The sequence below is a fragment of the Oryctolagus cuniculus genome, chromosome 7, assembly GCF_964237555.1.
Source record: "Oryctolagus cuniculus chromosome 7, mOryCun1.1, whole genome shotgun sequence".
NCBI lineage: Eukaryota > Metazoa > Chordata > Mammalia > Lagomorpha > Leporidae > Oryctolagus > Oryctolagus cuniculus.
Window position 1 is genome coordinate 59,945,181 of NC_091438.1, and position 18,955 is coordinate 59,964,135.

Below are 18,955 nucleotides of genomic sequence, written 5' to 3' on the forward strand. Positions count from 1 at the left end.
CTCTGCAAATACATCCACCTGAAAGGGACTGCAGTCACTTCTGGCAGTGGAAGTGTGGGAAGTGTGGCTGGTTTCCTTCCTTTATTTTTAATCTTGGCTTTGACAGCTTGTAAAGCTGTTTTCAGGGAGTGTCACCCCAGTCCTCCTTATGCGTTAGGTATCACACGGCACCTTCTGGCCCCAAACCTTCCTGAGCCCTGATCACAGGAAAAGCAGTGTCTTAGTTAAAATTCCAACACGTTTTGCCAGCGCCCCGCTCCGGGTTTTACCCGCGGGCCACCTCGTCCTTTGTCCCGGGTGTACGCCCTTCAAGGAGCCCGTGGCTCCTCTGGCCACTTGCTCCATCCCGCCGGGCCCGCAGGGTTACTGTCAAACACCATCCTGTCCTTGGGTCTCGGAGTCGTTTGCACTGAGACCAACGGACAAGAACCATTGGGCCAGACTGCAGGCCAGGAACTGAGGCGCTGGGGCCTGGCTGCAGACTCTCACCCCGCGCAGCCCGAACCCTCAGGGAGACGGGAGCACGGCTCGGCGCCGTCTTCCGGGAGAGAACTCGGACGTGGCGCCGCGGCGAATTTTGTCCCATCGGCGGCGCCGTCGCGGGCAGCGGAAGGCTCGCGTCACGTGACGGAGGCCCGCAGTGAAGCGGAACGCGACGGCTCCGGGGGCCCGGGCGGGGGTGCGCTGCCGGCCGGCGGGATGGAGGCGACCTTGGAGCAGCACCTGGAGGACACGTGAGCAGTGCGGGCCTCTCCGGCCAGTTCTGAGGTCGCAGCGCGGGTTACGTGCGGGACAGCGGGCGAGACCCGCGAGCGCCGGAGGGCGGCTCGGGGACGCCGTGCCACCCCAGAAGGCTGGCCGAGGGGACGGGGCCGGTGGCCCGAAGTTAATATCCCGCTGGGGCCCGCAGCCTTCCTCTCGGGGCGCCGTCCGCAGGATTAGGTCGTTCAGGAGGGTGTCGCAGGTGTGCCGTCGGCCGCACCGGGTACACACACACACAGATCGTGTGTGCGATCTGTCATTTGGTGTTTAAGGAAATACCTGTTCCTTAAATGTGTTAACGTCTGTGTAAACTCAAAGCTGCAAAAGTCTAAGGTGTACGTGCAGACACCACCCTCCCAGCCACTCCCTCGTCATCCCACTTCCCTTCCGGGAGGCAACGCCTCTTAGTTTGTCCAGTTGTCTTACCTGAGCTGTTACGTAAAGCGTGCGGTTAGAACGGCGAAAAACCCCGCATCCGAACTGTTGCGTGCGCCTAGGCTTCCCAAACCCAGCAGATACTCATTCTTCTCTGCAGCTGGCTTCAATTACTACTTTAATTTTGCTCGGGGTTGGGGAGTGTGGTAGGAAAGAGGTCGAGAAACCCATTTAAAGCACTTAGGCAATGCCTGATAGCATGGCAGGCCCACGGGCGTCATAACCGTTTGCATCCACTTTCTCAAGCCCTCTGCCTCACCTCTCCTGTGTTTCTGGAATTAGGATGAAGAACCCGTCCATTGTTGGAGTCCTGTGCACAGACTCACAAGGCCTCAATCTGGGCTGTAAGTATCTCCTGCCAACCCTTTGCTGGACTGCGCCACACCTGGTGTTGACCAAATAGTATTTGAGTCATTTCAAACTGGGCCTAGACAGGACTCGCCCATGAGAGCTGTGAGCATGTGCTGAGCCATATGCGAGGCTCCACCTGCCTTGCTGCACTTTCCACAGTATCCCTGCATGATGGGTGGGTGCAGTGTTCTAGTCCAAGTACACCAACAGTGAAAATAGGAGATTCTGAGTTTGGCACAGCTGAGTTCAAACACTCCCCCCACCCCCACCCCGTTCTTTCATTTGCTAGTTGTGTGAACTTGGGCCTAAATGAACCTTTCAGGAACTTTTTTTTTTTTTTAATATTTATTTATTTATTTGAAAGAATTAGAGAGAGGGAGAGACAGAGAGATCTTGCATCCTCTGAGTCATTCCCCAGATGGCTATAATGTCCAGGGCTGGGCCAGGCCAAAGCCAGAATCATCCAGGTCTCCCACAAGAGTGGCAGGGACCCAAACACTTGGGCGATCTACTGCTTTCCCCAGACCTTTAGCAGGGAGCTGCATCAGAAATGGAGCAGAAGGACACAAACCGCTGCCAATATGGGATGCCGGCATCAGAGATGTGTCATGGCACCGGCCTCCATGGCATAGCTTCACTGGGCTCTTGTTTACTGAGACTAGTGCTTACAGAATTGCGTGCTCTTCCTTGAGTTCCAGGTACCATTCTAATGGTAACTCACGCACTCCTCCTAACAACCAACGTGAGGCACAGAGGTAAAGTAGCTTGCCTAGGGTCATAGGGCGGTAATTGGCTGAGCTAGAAATGGTGTCAGGGTCCAAAGCCTCTTCAATCACAATGCCGTGAGATTATATAATATGCTTAAGACAGTGCACACCCAGATGGAACATGCTCAGAGAATGACAGCAATCACAGATGAGGAAATGATAGATAAGGAAAATGATAGATAACTAGAGCATTTAGTTAATGTCAGAACTAGTAAACCCAGGACACGTCTTAGTGCAAGAATTTTTAAAGCTCTGAATTTTTGCTGCAAGGGTAACAAAGCGGTAATCTATAACTCAGTTGCTTGGAGAAAAAAGGCAAATGTTTTGACGCTTTTGCCAGACTCACTAATGGAAATACTGAAATGAAGTGTGAAACTCTATTAGAGTTGCTTCAAGAAAGCTTCAAGGTGCAAAAGATGGCGCCGTGCTGGTGAGTTGCTGTCAGGAAATCCCTCTGCCCACCAGCCACAGGCACGGTTCTGCTTGGCCTGCCTTCATACACACATACAGGACACAGTAAACTCAGCAGTTACATTTTGTGCTTGGGACCCAAGGTTCCGTTATCATATACAAGCTAAAGCAGTCAGGAGTAGAAGACAATCGTGTGGGCATTTGAAAACAGCCAAGTAGCTATGCTAGCAGAAATAACTGCTCACAGAATGTTCACACGTGCCATCGAGGAGATCTGAGACTGCGTGACTCCTCAGGAGAGGAAATCCGCTTTCCCATGAGGAATGAATTAGCTTCAGCAAGCCTCTTGCGCGTATTGACTGCTTTTTGTCAATCTCACCTCTAAGCTTTTTGTTTTCGCAAGGTTCCTATCCAGTGAATTTATGGTTTTCAGAGTGACCTGAATTACAGCGTCCTGGTATGTTGAAGCTGTTTACAGATGGTGATAGGTGTGTCAGTTATAGCTTACTGATTTATTGATTTTTGTTGCCCGGCTTTCTCACTGATGTAACCACTGAGCGTCAGGGAACAGTCACTTCATGTAAGCACCAAACTTAAAGGACCAGGACCTGAACCTCCTCTTTGTGAATCATTCAGTGAGATACTGTTGCTCCAAACTTACTTGTGGCTCACCAGGTGCCCTGATACCATCGTTCTCTCTCTCTCTCAGGCCGTGGGACGCTGTCAGATGAGCATGCTGGAGTGATCTCTGTTCTGGCGCAGCAAGCAGCAAAGCTAACCTCTGACCCCACCGACATTCCTGTGGTGTGCCTAGAATCAGATAATGGGTGAGTAGAGGCCTCAGATCCTTTCCTTTCTGTTCAGAAAAACCCCTGGACAACTTGACTGAGGCCTGCTCTGTGTTCCTCAGTGACTCCATACTCAAAGTATGTCGGAGCAGGTTCTTGACCCTTTGGGCCATGGGAGCAGACAAGAATCTTGGAAGCCAATGTGCTGGCAGACCACAGTGACACTTAAATGAAGAGTAAACTGTTATTAGTCTCCCAGGAAAACAGAAGTAATTAAGTACCACAAAAGAAAACTAATCAAAGCATCAAGCCTTTTTTCTTTTTTTTTTTTTTTTTTAAGATTTATTTATTTGAAAGAGCTACACAAAGAGGGAAAGAAAGAATCCTCCATGTGCTGGTTCACTCTTCAGGTGGCCACAATGGCCAGGGCTGGGGCAGGCCAGAGCCAGGAGCCTCATCCAGGTCTCCCACATGGGTGGCAGAGGCCGAGATTCCATCTGCTGGTTCACTCCCCAGATGGCCAGAATGGTTGGAGCTGGGCTGATCTGAAGCCAGGAGCCAGAGCTTCTTCCAGGTCTCCCACGTGGGTGCAGGGGCCCAAGCAGTTGGGCCATCTTCCACTGCTTTCTCAGGTGCATTAGCAGGGAGCTGGATCAGAAGTGGAGCAGCTGGAACTCCAACCAGCGACCATATGGGATTCCAGTGCCCCAGGTGGCGGCTTTACCCGCTTTGCCACAGTGCCAGCCCCCATCAAAACTATTTCTAAAGTAATAGAAATACTAAACGTATTCCAAGTGAGGGTCTTTAGAATACGATGATGTGAAGAGATAATACAAAACTATGCACAATATTGTTTTGTCCAAAAGAGAATATATGCAAATAGGAAAATTAAAAATAGTTGTCTATGAATAATAGGATTAAGAATTCATTTCATTTTTGTATTTTACACTTTTTTTTTTTTTAATTTATTTATTTGAAAGGCAGAGTTACAGAGAGGCAGAAGCAGAATCTGCCATCCACTGGTTCACTCCCCAAATGGCTGTAATGGCTGGAGCTGGTCCAGTCCGAAGCCAGGAGCCAGGAGCTTCTTCCAAGTCTTCCACATGGGTGCAGGGTCCCAAGGACTTGGACCATCTTCTGCTGCTTTCCCAGGCCATAGCAGAGAGCTGGACTGGAAATGGAGCAGCTGGGACTTGAACCATTGTCCATATGGGATGCCGGCACTGTGGGCGGCAGCTTTACAGCACCAGCCCCCTTAAGCTTTTCTGTATTTCCCAGAAGTTGTGTCCAAAATAAAATACTGTTTTTTAAAATTGTGTCCTAAACCAGACAACATCTTGTCTAACTTGTGATGCTTTACTGAGTATTTTCCTCTTTGCCCTTCAGGAACATCATGATCCAGAAACACGATGGCATCACAGTGGCAGTGCACAAAATGGCCTCTTGACATCTGTCAGCAGTGCTCCAGCAGCATGTCAGAGACTTGATCCAACATGTTATGGAGCTTCTAAAGTTCCAGAAGTTAGGCACTATTCTATTTATTTTAGAGTTAGTTGCTTTTTAACACTGTATGGACAGACCAATCAGGTTATTAGTAAAGTTTATATTGTACTGATCCAGGTTACTTGTGTGTTAGATTCTTGTTATGTCCAATAAATCTGCTTGAAGGCAAGCTTGCAGCTTTTCTGGATTCTTTAAACTCTTATTAAATGCTCATTTTTAAAAAATTATCAAATTGTAATTTTTTCAAAAAAGGACTCTTCTAAATTACTTCCTCTTTCAGAAGCTTTCTGTAATGTCTGTATTCTCACGGAAGTGCCTATAAATATTTAAATCAAGCATACTCCTACTTCATTATAACATATTAAGTACTTACTACATGCCAGGATTGAATGCTCATTACCAACTCTATACATTAGGTACTGTTGATTGCCCTATTCTACACTCGTGTAACTAAAGCTAAGGAACTGGCAGTCACCATTGGAGTCAGGACTCTCAACTCACAGCCAGTCCTCTTCATCAGACCACCAAATAGGTATGTTTGGTCAGAAAAAAAAAAAAAAAAAAAAAAAACCCTTAGCGTTTGGAAGTGTAAGTCAACATTATCTTCTCTTCAGCCTTTACATAGTTCACAATAATTTGTATAGAAAGGCACAAAAGTCCTCAATGTGTTGCTCTTTAGCAATTTAACACTTGACAATATAGAAAGATTTCCAGATTATTTAGCCCAAAATAATAGGCATCTACAATGTATAAGCTGCTATGTGAAGACAATGATTTTTTTAAAAAAATATTTTTTTATTTGAAAGGCAGAGGTACAGTGAGGCAGAGGCAAAGAGAGAGGTCTTCCATCTGCTGGTTCACTCCCCAAATGGCCCCAACAGCCAGAGCTGGACTGATCAGAAGTCAGGAGCTTCTTCTGGGTCTTCCACACGGGTACAAGGGCTCCAGGACTTGAGCCGCCATCTACTGCTTTCCCAGGCCATAGCAGACAGCTGGATTGGAAGTGGAGCAGTCAGGACTCAAACTGCCACCCATACGGGACGCTTTACCCAAAGGTGACGGCTGTACCCACAGCGCCGGCCCCAGAGAATAATGATTTTGAATAAGACATGGCTCCAGCCCTTAAAGACTTTGATAGAAGGGGTGTGTGTGTGTTTACCACACTTAACCTGAGATACATACAGAAAATGGGCACTGAATAAATACTTGAACAGAAGAATACCTGATAAAACAGTCGTACCATAAGAACTGGACCAGCAAAGACACACGCTTTCCCAAGCAGAAGACGAGGATGGAATAGCCCAAAAGGAATATTTATGTAATAGCAGACACTTTAGTATGGCCTGTGAGAGAGTGGAAAAACTGAAAGGTAGGGCAGCTAACCTGAGGAACTTGAATATCCACTTTTTAGGGATGTTGTGCCTTATCTTGTTAACAAGGGGTTTTGGAACAGGTTAAAGTAAATATGGAATTTTAAGATTGATCTGTAGACCAAACTCATTTTTTTTCCAGAAGAAAAACTTCCTCTTACTCACCTAAGTATCTTTAATTCCTATCCTAAACTATTAAGAATCAGTATTGAGTTTTTGCTACATGCTAGGCAATACTAAGTAATTTGCAAGCATTTAGTCCATTTAACCTTAAACCTTATGAGGTATTATCCCCAATTTACAGAATAAATAGTATCAGCAAGATAATTAGCTCAGAAACAAATATGAGACAGAGAAAGCAAACTGGCAGAAAGGGAACAAAGAACGAAGAATTAAAGGTGAGTTTTCTGGCAGAAAGGGAACAAAGAACGAAGAATTAAAGGTGAGTTTTCTAGTCTAGGTGACAGGAATAACGAGTGCCTCAGAGCCAGTCAACTCGAGCAGAGGAAAAGATTAGAGAGATCTAATGTCTGGGTTTGATTCTGGCTGTTCAGACTGGACTTGACAGAGCCTCCTGGTGGTGATGCTCAGTAACACACGACCTGAGTGCTTCCTATGTGCTAGTCACAGTGCTAAGTCTCCCACTGCATTTGGAACAAAATCCAAAATTCCTGCCACGGCCTCCCAGGCCCTACATGACGCAGGCCCTGCTCCCGAAGTGCCACATTTCCTGATAGCCTCAGTCCGCCACTGTCTAGCAGTGTCTGGTACACAGATGGCAACTGTGAAGTGAATGAAGGGAACACATTAACACCCTTTCTCACCCTTCACAACCCTTTCAGGTAGGTTCTAGGGTACTTGATGCCAAAGGGGCAGATTTTCCAGGCTGTACAGAGCTAAAGCTGAAGGGTGACGGGCTTTCCCAGCACTGCATCTAAAAGTTACCTTTGTGTTGTCAATGGGGCCACAAGGTGCCCGACTATTTGGCTAATATTTTTTTTCTGGGTGTGTCTTGGAGCATTTCTACATTTCAATGAGTAGACTGGGGAAGAAGATGGCCCTCCCCCATGTCGCTGGGCCTCAAGCAATCCCTCAAAGGCCAGAATATAAGAAAAGTCTAAGGAAAAATTCTCTGTGCATCTTCAAGCTAGGACATTGGTCTTTGTCCTGCCTTTAGACCTCGACTTGGACTGGACAAGTCTGTTTTCAGGCCTGGGGACTCAAGCCAGAATAGACCTATGCTACCAACTCTCCAAGGTCCCCGGCTTGCTGACTGCAGATCTTGGGCTTCTTAGTCTCCATAATCGTGTACACCAATTTCTTGGAGTAAATCAGTCTCAATCCTCTTCTCCCCGGAAGTTCGTTCCCGCTCTGGAGAGCCCAGACATCAGGTTTGATGATTCACTAAGAGGACTCAAAGGACTGTTTGTCGTTTATTAAAGCAAATGGATATGAAGCAGAATTAGCTGAGAAAAGATGGATGGGGCAAAATCCAAAAGAACCCAGGTGCAAACTTCCAAGAATCCTTTTTCAGTGGAGTCACACAAGATGCATTTAATTCCTGAAGCAAATGAGGTGTGACATGTGTGAAACATTGCCAACCAGGGAGTCACTAGAGACTCAAAGTCCAGGAGGGGGCTGGTCACGTAAGCTCCCCCTGCCCAGCACACACGGACTCGCAGACTCCAGAGGATGGCAAGTGTTCAGCACCAGTGTTTGCAGTCCCAGCACAGTGAGCTGCTCGTCACGCAGAGAGTGGCGGGAAGCCTCATGAAATCAGAGCACCCAGACACCAGTCTGCGGCCACCCTTGTAAGCCAGCCTTTCGGAGCACAGCAGTCTCAGGGCTGCTATGTTTAACTCTTCCCTGCACAAGAACTGAATGAGGACAGGCAAAGATTTAGTTAACAACAGAATCTCTTCATTCTAGATGGTAACGCTGCATAAAACTCTCCAAGTTCCTAAATGTTGAGAATTCTCCACTAGCTATATTTGCCAGTGGAATGAGGGCAGTGGTGGTGGCTTAGGAAAGCGAGCGGCTTTCTTGTTGAACAGTTTTAGGGCAGAGTTAACAGGTTAGAGCTCAGGGTTCCTGTTGTGGCAGACTGGGCCACCACTTGAAATGCTGCCTTCTTGTGTCAGAGAGCTGGTTTAAGTCCCAGCTGCTCTGCTTCTGATCCAGCTGCCTACTAATGTGCTCCAGGAAAGCAGCAGAAGATGGCCCAAGTGCTTGGACCCCTGCATCCACTTGGGAGACCTGGATGGAGTTCTAGACTCCTTGCTTCAGGCCTAGCCCAGCCCCAGCCATTGGGGCCATTCGGGGGTGAGCCAGAGGATGGAAGATCTCTGTCTTTCTGTGTCTCTTTCTGTCATTCTATCTTTAAAATGATTAAAATAAGTCTTTAAAAATAAAAAGGTTAGAGCTTGAAGGAATCATTCATATTTAGTTAAAGACCCTATCAGTTTTATTAAGTCCACTAGGTAAAGATGCCAAAATGTTCACTAATATCTCAAAAGTGGCTTAAGAATTCTTTGCTCTTGCTATTAGCCCCCACCTGGCTAACCAGAATAGATCTATTAATAATGTGCATTCACCTTAGGTATCTATTGTTAATTCTCACAGCAACCTTGCAGAGATAATATTACTTCCATTTTAGTTTTGGAAACATTCAGAGACACAAAGTACAGAAAAAGCCAGATGTAAACTTCCAAGAGTGGAGTCACACAGGATGCATTTCATCCCTGCAGCAACAAGCTACGACAACACCTGTGAACTGCCGTCAACCAGGGAAACTCCTCAGACTCCAAGTGGCAGGCGGGGCTGGGTGGAGGTGCTGGGCACATATGGAAGCTCTACCTAGCACATACCAAACTCTGCACGAATAAAAGTTGAATTTCTAACCCAGTCTACATGTCCTACCACGGCTCAAAGCTTCCTGCTAATGTACCCACATGAAAGATAGGTTTGGAACTTCTCTGAGAATTTTGTAGCCCTCTCAGCCTCTGAATGACTCACTGTCCTGCCACATTTCAAAACAGAGCCCAGCCCTCAACCTCAGAGTTCTCTATCAATATCAAGCCTCGGTTCATCTCACCCTGTGATTACAATCAAAGACAGCCCTGCTTCAAAAGAGCAACGGACATACCACTAAGCAATCAGTCCTACAGACAGGAACTAAAAATGTGTTCTGGAATGTGTTGGCTCTGAAACGCATTTACCTTCTCATTGGATTTTTGCTGTGTGTTGAAAGGTTATTTGGTCCCTACAACCAAACCCCACAAAACCGCATAATCGTTCCATGGTCACACTTCAAGGACACCCTCCCCAAAGACTAAGCTGTCCTTCTGCAAGCACTTTCATCAAAAATTATTATAAAGTTTGGTTTTAAGAGCCTGAGAAGCCTCTTGCTTTCAAAAAAGGAACAGGCATACATATGTAACAATTTTCCAGATAAAACAAGAAAAACAACACCTTAGTCTACAATAAACTCTGGTTTAAAATCTGGAATGTTGGTGTGAGGGGGATGAAAGGCAATTTCCTGGTGACTTTTTAAGATTTTTTTTTAATACAGAGGGTGGGGCAGAGGAAGGAGACAGAGTGGGGGTAAGTGGAGTTGTAATAGCCACATAATTTAGGAGACACAGCCTTTACCATTTTCAAAATGCAGTAAGAAAGTTTCATTACAATTACTCTAAGAAAAATCATTATTACAAGTAGACATCTTTCATGGGAGGTGCCTGAAGTTGAGGTAATCAGATAGCAATAAAGTTAATTAAAATGGGGCCCAAACTAGTAACCTGAAGGCTGGGGTCAATACACAAAGGCCACCCACAGAGGTCTCTTACGGAGTGGTGGACTGGCTGGAGTGGCGTAGGGAAGTACTTCCCACTGCCTGGACAGCTGCATACTTCTTCCTTAGGAAAAGCAAGTCTTCAGGATCTCCCATGGGAACTTCTGAGACACTGGTATTTGAGTCCTGGAGCCCCGCCCTCTGCCTTGGGCAGTTACAGAAAGGATTTTCCTTTTGGTTTAGTCAATGACTGTTTTTGAGCCCCGGGTAAAAAAAACTCTACCTCACTAAGGGTGCCTGGAGGGCGGGCCTGGAGGGAATCACATTACAGCCTGTCCTCCTCCCCTCAGGAAGTGCAGTCCACCTAAACTGGCCTGCTCTCCTCAGCTCTTACAAGGCTCACTTGTTTTCACGGAGCAGTGGGGTAAAATGCCTTAGGAGAGAAACGTTCTAGAAGACAGTGTATTCCTTCTGAAATTGCCTGGTCTGTGGAAGATTCCTTCGCTGAGCACACCAAGGGTAAGATGGAGATGTGACCGTGGGGTGGGTGGGGTTGCGTGGGGTTGGGTGGTTGCTGACCCTGTCCCCATCCAGCCTGCTCACCACACAGCCCATTCCCCTTCCCAGTAGGAGACTGTCTTCAACCTCACAGTGGGAAATGAGTGCTCAATCTCTTCTGCACATTTTCTTTTTGCCACCTCTCTTCATGTATTTTACTGAACCATTCCTAAAATCCCAGCAGTCCTGAATACGTTAGCATGTGTCTCCCTAGAACAAGAACATTCTCCTGCACAGCCACAAGACATTCTACCCAAGAGCCCTCACCCTGATACAGTATTCTCTATTACGCAGTCCAGACTCAAATTCCCCCACTGCTTCCAAATTGTCCTCTACAACTTTTCTTTTCCTAATCCAAGATTCACTCAAGAAACAGGCATTGCATTTTGTTGTCACATCTACTTAGTTCCTTAGAATACTTAGTTTCGCAAGTGCTTTGTAAAGGGAATGCCTAAACCCAGTGCTCCCCTCCTCCCTTTTTATGTCTCTAAAAGCAGGGGTGGAGAACGGAACACCTAAGGCCCATGAAATAATTTGGTCTGGCCCTGCCAAGGTGGGACACACAGATGAGACACTAAATTAAATAAATCTACAGCCAGCTACTTTTCAAATTGATAATTTTGTATGGCTCATGGATTATGTTATAAATATCCACATGGCTCTTGGCAGAAACAGATTCCCCAGCCTCCTGAAGTCAAGAGCTCACCCAGAGGACCAGGAGGGTGATATGTGTCCCCAGGAACTGACCTGCAGAGCTAGGGGAAGGATAAGGACCATAATTCTAGGCCTGGCTATTCCACAACCAGAGGGCAGGATTTGTAATGCTTAGTAACATGAGGCAGACGTCACATGTAATTGAGGTTAAAATACAGTGCAAGCGGTTTTACATTGGAGAGAGGTGGAAGTTAGATACATTCCTCATCAAGTGAACTGTGTCTTGCACTCATCATAGGACTGCTGCACTTCAGAGAAGCACCATGCTGAAGAGGGAGGGGAAGGCTCCACCTTACACTGAGGCCCTGGATGGAGGATGGGGATGGATGATTGTGTTTCATTTTTTCCTGGTAAGAACCTGTTCTCCCCTTTCCTACTACCTAGGCTCTCTGGAGAGGGGATCAGAGCAGCTTAATAAGACCACTTAGCAATTTCTTGACGTATGCATGAAAATGGAATACCAAGAGACCAGAACTACCAATAACTGCTGAGGTCAGAGGTCAGAGGCCCACACTGAGCCCATCTTCCTTGAGTGACAGCAGCAATATCCAGTCCTCTACTCTCCCTCCCTACCATCCCTCAGGCCAGAGAATGCTCCAGTCATCATCAGCCACTGTACCTTCCTCGAAACCCCACTGCAGAGTCCTGAAATGTGCTTTTGGGGGCAAGCTCCCCAGCTCAGCCCAGCATATATGAAACCCTGGCAGCAGTGGCTCCCTTCCCTGACAAAGGCTGGGCTTGTCCTCTGTTCTGCTTGGTGTTCACTTCCCACCCCAAAGTGTATTCCTGACGCACTGGAAAAGAAGGATGTGGATTCTGAAGCAGGAGACTGAGTTTTCTCCTTTATCCCTAAGTAACCGCATTAGGCATTGTTTTTAAATTAATTCCCCTCAGCTTCCCAGGAGCTCCAGGGCATGCTATGAGACAGCAGTGACCCCCGCACCAGCCTGCCGTTCTGATACTGGTCAGTCTCCACAGTCGGGTCCTAAACAGCCCCGCTGAGTGGCCAGCTCCACGGTTAGAGGGCTCCCAGGTAAGCTGTTAACTGAGATGTACTCACAGAAACACCATTTTCTCAGGTTGCTCCTCTCCTGGTCAGCCTTCTGCAAGCAGCTCATAGGGCTGGAAACATGGATCCTGGTGACTAGTAATATAGTGTACAGTGTGAATTCTTCCAAGATAGAAAAGGGGAAAGCAGTGCTCCCCCTGGCAGCACACATACTACAGCTGGAACAAGAAGGGGAAGCAGGGGCAGAGATCCCTAGCCAGGACTTATTTAATGTCAAACTCCTAATAGAACACTATTTGTTAAACATTAGCTTCACTACCAAAAGATATGTCAACTTTTTTCCCCAGATGTGTTACTAAAGGAAGACTACAGATGCCCTGAGAGCTCTTCCTGTGGCTGGGCCACCTCCCAAGTCAGGCTTTGCAGAATTGTCATTGTGGTGAGAATCTCACATTCTCCCGTTCTCCTCCCAAGAAACCATTCTTACTTTTACTGTTATCCTCTGTGGATGGGAAGTTATTTGACCAATCTAGTTGTTGTTGCTACTAAGAAAAAAAAAAAACTGATTAATTAATTAGCCCATTTGGGGAGTGTGAAGCCACTTCTTAGAGCACACACAAATTACTGAATCCTTACAGGCTCCTCACCCACAGTGGTGATATGGATGCTTGTGTTTCTGTGAGTTACTTTTTTTAGGGCTGACATTGTGGCATAGCAGGTAAAGCTGCTGCCTGCAATACTCACTCTATATGGGTACTGGTTTCTGTCCTGACTGTTGCACTTCTGATCCAGCTCCCTGTTAATGGCCTGGGAAAAGCAGCAGAAGATGGCCCAAGTGCTTGGATCTCTGCCACCCATGTGGGAGACCCAGAAGAGCTCCTGGCTTTGGCCTGGCCTAGCCCCGGCTTTTGTAGCCATCTGGGAAGTGAACCAGTTTGGAAGATCTCTCTGTATGTCTCCCTCTCTGTAACTCATGCAAATAAATTAATATTTTTTTAAATGTACTTTTCTACAGTAGATGAGCTCCTGAAAAGATGAGTGCGAAGTAACAGAGTGTTCTTCCAGAGCTCCCTTCTTCCCACACTTTGTATCTCTGTGTAACAGTTTTCTGTATTCAGTTAGTCTCACTAGTGTCCCATGGGGTCAGGGACCATGTCTGCAGGCTCCTCAGTGTCCACTGACTACCGTATACCAAGCCAAGATATACAGCCTGGAGCACAGCAGACACAGGATGGATGGATGAAATGAACTGAGACACATTTATGAGTAAGATAGGGGACAAGTGAGGAAATTGGAGAGATGCGCAGGAGCGCTGAAAGATACGCTAAGGACAGTGTCTCCTGAGGCTATGAGGAGCTAATAGGGAAAACTGAGCAGGAGAGTGATAGGATCAGATTTAAGTCACAGAAACAGCTCTGCCTACAGTGTGTATAATGGATGTGAAGTCTGGGGGCAGGAGGGGAACCCACCAAGGTTGGTGCAAGGCATACAATTAAATAAGATAATAAACTCCAGGAGTCTACTTAGTTAACTAAAGGAAAACCTAGACCTCAGGTGAGATTTCCATTATTATTGTTATCATCATCATCATTTTAGATTGATTTACTTGAAAGGCAGAGTGATAAAAGAGTAAGAGATCTTCCAAACACTGGCTCACTCCCCAAATGGCCACAACAGTTAAGGTGGGCCAGGCTCTAGCCAGGAGCCTGGAACTCCATCCAAGTCTCCCATGTGGATGGCAGGGGACCAAGTACTTGGACCATCTTCAGCTGCCTTCCCAGGAATACTAGCAGGGAACTGGATGGAAAGCGGAGCAGCTGGGACTTGAACTGGCTCTCAGACATATATGCTAGTGTTACAGGTGGCAACTTAACCTGCTGTGCCACAATACTGGCTCCAGCAGGAGAGATTCTCATTTATCTGAGTCAAAACAGAAACAAAGCTAGAACACTTCAAATTAAGGGAGGGGAGCAAAGCAGATGCAAAGGCATTGACCTTGGCCTTCACACACAGCAGAAGCCACAGACCAAGTTATCAAAGCAAGTTCTATCCACTCTGTAGCTATGCCCAGACACAAAGATCAAAGAAGAAAACTGGCCAAATTCAGGTGGCTAAGAACTCAAGGGGCGAGCAGCCTGTAGACACCGGCACAGAAACCATGTCCACAGAATAAGGACACTTGTTTCACAGAATGACACACCTCATCTTAGGGTTCTTGCTCATGAGAACACAACTGCCATCCTTTATTCTGAAATAAGAGAAACAAGTCTGGGTCATCTGAGGTTTGTGTATGTTTTCTAGTTTGATTTCCTGATGTAACTGCCCTGAAAAAAAAACAAACAAACAAACAAAACAAACAAACAAAAAAAAACATGGTTCTAAATAACATGAACTGGGGCCTGATAAAATCTCTTTCAGTTCTGAATATACTGCCCTGTGGTCTACATCACTGCTCATTCTAAGTTTTGTACTTTTCTGTCAAATCAGAAAGAGAAGTGAATCTGCTACAAGACTTCCTCCTCACCAGCCCAACCCCTAAGCATAACCACTGACTCTTACTTCATTGCCCGCAGACAATACTAGGCTGACAAGAACTCAGTGATGGGGATGAAAGGAGAGCAAGGTCTTGAAGATTATTTAGAAAGTAGGGGAAGTAGGTGAAGGGTCTAAGAGGAAGCAGGACCCTGACTCAGGTGAGGAGGTGGATGGTCTGAATCAACATAACTGAAAAGAAAAGGCATGGGCTAAGGGTAAGATCCACCTGGGTTTGGCCAACTTGACCAAAGGTAGACAGATAAGGTGAACAGTTAGGAGAGGGAAGCTCTTGGGAAAACAGAGATGTAACACAGTAACAAAATCACAATTAACTGCTTAAGTGCCAAGAATTAAGTATACGTCCCCAGAATCCCTCAATCTTTACAGCCCTTTGAGCTAATTCATAATTCCATTCTGCTCACTTTGCTGAAGTTTCCTCAAAGTCACACCTCTAGTAGGAAGCTAAGCCGCAATGCAAGCCAAGGATGGCTGCAGAGCCATACTCATAAACTACCCCTCCATGAGTAACCTTCAGAGTGGATGATGTTAGGACAGAGCACAGAGGAACCAGTGAAAGGGAACCCATGGTTCTGTGGTTTCTTTAGCAGTGCATAGCCATTGAAAGCAAACAAGATGGCCCTGAAAAGAGCCAACACAACATCAAAGAAAGGAAGAGGGGAAGCTAGGAAGCCACTGAAGACAGTGAGCATCCAATGGCTTCTGGGCTTCAACAGTGAACACAACCCCTGGTTAGGTTTCCCTTTGAGTCCCTGCTCCTGACCCTATAAGGGATAAACTGGCTAGCAAGCCAAAGGGAGAGGAGGGATAACTCTTCATTGCCTGCAGGCTAAATTCCTACAAACAAGTTAGTACCCCACAGAAGGAATCAGTATTTAAAGGATTCTCCCAGTGGAGGGATAGAGTCGTGCCCACCAAGGATTAGGTGGGATAAAGGGTGGGCACATGACCCACCCATAGGGGATCCATATGTCCTCATTAACCATCGCTGTCCTGCCATCATTAAGCATTCCCTTTCACTCCAGAGTGTCCCGATTTGGACTGATAAATTACATAGTCAACCTACTGATGGATCAAGTGAGGGAAGGTTCTCAACTTAGGAGCAATTACAACAAAGCTAACCTAAGAACTGAGAGGACCAATTCTTCCTCTTGGACAATTGTTTTATCCCGAAAAGGTAACTGGAATCTACTGTTTGTATCAGACACCAAGGTAACACCAGAGTAAAGCAGTGGTTGCTCTGGAGTCAGCTCCAACACCCCCATTGTAAGCAATTTTTTTCTTTCTGAACTTCAACTTGCAGATCTCTTTAATATTCATAAATCTATTCTGTAGCCTGGAAATGAGAATTAAATGAGATTCTTTAATGTAAAGTGCTCAGCCACTCTAATCGAAGGACTCCCCCATAACATAAAAGATGTACAGATAACCACCAATAAAGCACACCAGTGAATACTGGCAGGACAGGGAATCCTAAGTCTAGCAGCTGTAACCTCCTTTGCAATTGCTCACATTCCGCCTGACTTGCACTTTGATCTGCTCTGATTTAGGTAAATGTGTTTGTGATGGCAATGACCAAGACTTTTGCAATTTTCTTTGTGGTCTTTAAAGAAGAGTTTGAAGGTACATCGGAGCAAATTGGCTGGATTGGATCCATCATGTCATCACTTCGTTTTTCTGCAGGTATAAAACTGGTAATAAGCTTGCTGTCCATGAAGAAAGACCACAAAGGGCAATTTCAAGGAGATTCCTGCATCAGTCATTCAAGACTAAGCACTGCTAACACTCACATTCATTTATCAACATGAGTGCTGAGAAAGTACAGAATTACAATGCTTAGCCTCTCCCTGACTTGATGACTAAGTTGAGAAAAACAGGGTTCAAACAAAGTTAAAGCATCAACTACTTAATTCCATGATTCAATTTTTTATGGATTTTCTTTCTACACTCTGGTAAAGCCTTCATTTAAGTTCACTGAGGAGGCCCTTAACTGGGAACAAATTATGAAGTTCTAATCACTGAAGTACACTCAAAATGCTGAACCAGTTTTTCCTCCTCTAGTTTTTTTTTTAAGTTATAATATAGTAGATGATCAGATTAGCCTTATTCTAATCATAGACTGCCATATGCAATCTCATTTTGTAGATGGTTCATAATGCATTTTCACTAAGCCTTCCCTCCAAATCTGTTTTTTTTTTTTTTTTTTTTAAACCCTCCTTCTAAAAGCGAAAGAGTGGTAGTATAAGAAACCCAACACAAGCACTTTTTTGGAAGGATGCACAGAGTGCAAAGTAGAGTCCCCTTGTTTTCCTTCAATCAATCATTCATTCTCATGGATCAGAGGGGAAGAGATTCTGAGTATATTTACCTAGTACTTGCCTTTGCTTTTTCTCCTCAGGTCCCCTGGCTGCCATTATTTGTGACATACTTGGAGAGAAAACTACCTCCATTCTTGGGACTCTCCTTGTTTCTGGTGGATACCTCATCAGCAGCTGGGCTACAAGCATTCCCTTTCTTTGTGTGACCATGGGATTTTTACCTGGTGAGTCCACTGTAAATTTAAGACTAGAAAAGATAGCAAAGAAATCGTCCCATCTACTGTCAATGGATCCAAAAGGCTTATTTATATTTTCTAAGATCCAGGAGACTATCTCCTCTGGTACCAAGCCACTCACACTGATTCCAAACAATTATTTTTCTTTTAGGTTTAGGTTCCGCTTTCTTGTATCAAGTAGCTGCTGTGGTAATGACCAAATACTTCAAAAAACGACTGGCTCTTGCTACAGCTATTGCCCGTTCTGGGATGGGCCTGACATTTCTATTAGCGCCCTTTACAAAATTCCTGATAGATCTCTATGACTGGACAGGTGAGTCATTCTAAGTTTCTAAAAAATGTTTACTCTGCAAGAGTTCATGGTCAGCACTCTCCCTTAGATATCTGAAAATGAAGGCTTTTAGAGCAATCGATTTCACAACATATTACCCCAAAGGAAATGAGCATCATGGCTAAACATGCCCCTCTTCCTTAGCAAATATGACAATAGAGATTTCGAACACCTTGCAGGTTTGCCTGCTCACACAGGCAAACCAGAATTCACCAGAATTCAGTGTCTGAGGAGATGGAGGGCACTATGTGCAGCTGAAAACACCCTGTAGTTAAGAGCGACACTCATGGGCTAACAAGACACCCTGCTTCCCTCACCAAAGTGCTCACTTTCACTTTTTTCCTTTAGAAACACACCTGCATTTAAAATAGCCTCCTTCATCAAAGAAATAGCTTAGTAAAGAGAATTATGTTCCTTAATAGCTAACCTTTTATATATTGTCCATTATGAATTTTCACAACACAATTCCCTCACAATTTCTTTGTTCTTGAGAGTAAACATTTGCGTTAAAATAATCTGAAGGCGCTGGTGCTCTGGCACAGGTTAAGCTGCCATTTGCAAATAAAACAAACAAAAAATGCTGTCACTTGCAAGGCCACATTGCATATTAGACCAGTCAAAGTCCTAGCTACTCCCCAACCAATCCAACTTCCTGCCAATAAGCCTGGGCCCCTGTCCACCCATGTGGGAGATGAGAATGGAGCTCCTGGCCGTTGGCTTTACTTATGAGGCTATTTGGGGAGTAAACCAGTGGATGGAAGATCTCTCTCTGGTCTCTCCCTCTCTTTCAAACAAATAAATATGGGCCAGCATTGTGGCGTAATGGCTGAAGCCACTGCCTGCAAAGCCAGCATCCCCTGTGGGGTTTCAGTCTTGACTGCCGCACTTCCGATCCAGCTCCATTATGTGTCTGGGAAAGCAGCAGAGGACGGCCCAAGTACTTGAGCCTCTGCACCCATGTTGGAGACCCAGATGAAGCTCCTGGCTCCTGGCTCCTGCCTGGTCCTAACCCTGGCCTAGTCCTAACCACTGCAGCTGTATGGAGAATAAACCAGCAGA

General features: G+C 45.8%; 3 protein-coding genes across 8 annotated transcripts in view; 2 read left to right on the plus strand and 1 right to left on the minus strand.

Moving 5' to 3' along the window:
* The window catches only part of RBM15 (RNA binding motif protein 15), a 60,241-nt gene that overhangs the window by 441 nt on the left and 40,845 nt on the right, over positions 1–18,955 (minus strand). Inside the window, exons 3-4 of one of the 3 annotated variants that reach the window (XM_070077913.1) lie at positions 490–18,955; positions 1–197 (exon numbers count right to left, since the gene is read on the minus strand). The exon at positions 490–18,955 is cut by the window's right edge and continues 24,467 nt beyond it. The gene's annotated coding sequence lies outside the window, so the exon portion shown is untranslated. The other 2 variants (XM_070077911.1, XM_002715788.5) reach the window with 2 other exon arrangements.
* LAMTOR5 (late endosomal/lysosomal adaptor, MAPK and MTOR activator 5) lies at positions 591–5,352 on the plus strand. Of its 4 annotated transcripts, none has more exons than XM_070077915.1 (4): positions 591–985; positions 1,480–1,541; positions 3,436–3,553; positions 4,901–5,352. In XM_070077915.1, the coding sequence occupies exons 2-4, from the start codon at positions 1,481–1,483 to the stop codon at positions 4,959–4,961; spliced, it is 240 nt and encodes a 79-aa protein (XP_069934016.1). In that variant the 5' UTR covers positions 591–985; position 1,480; the 3' UTR covers positions 4,962–5,352. The 4 variants fall into 4 exon arrangements, with proteins under 4 accessions (XP_069934016.1, XP_002715477.1, XP_069934015.1 ...); XM_002715431.5 differs by having other exon boundaries at positions 603–734; XM_070077914.1 differs by having other exon boundaries at positions 631–768.
* The window catches only part of SLC16A4 (solute carrier family 16 member 4), a 24,426-nt gene continuing 16,030 nt past the window's right edge, over positions 10,560–18,955 (plus strand). The window contains exons 1-5 of the mRNA XM_008264713.4: positions 10,560–10,696; positions 11,688–11,799; positions 16,562–16,694; positions 17,410–17,553; positions 17,717–17,878. Coding sequence (XP_008262935.1) covers positions 11,713–11,799; positions 16,562–16,694; positions 17,410–17,553; positions 17,717–17,878 — 526 coding nt within the window. The 5' untranslated portion in view covers positions 10,560–10,696; positions 11,688–11,712. The remainder of the gene's footprint in view (positions 10,697–11,687; positions 11,800–16,561; positions 16,695–17,409; positions 17,554–17,716; positions 17,879–18,955) is intronic.

Bases quoted from the DNA above. Each gene is read 5' to 3' on its own strand.
- LAMTOR5 (XM_002715431.5), top strand. From the start codon at position 700: ATGGAGGCGACCTTGGAGCAGCACCTGGAGGACAC. The intron at 735-1,479 runs GTGAGCAGTGCG...TTCTGGAATTAG, and splicing joins GAGCAGCACCTGGAGGACAC to GATGAAGAACCCGTCCATTG. The intron at 1,542-3,435 runs GTAAGTATCTCC...TCTCTCTCTCAG, and splicing joins ACAAGGCCTCAATCTGGGCT to GCCGTGGGACGCTGTCAGAT.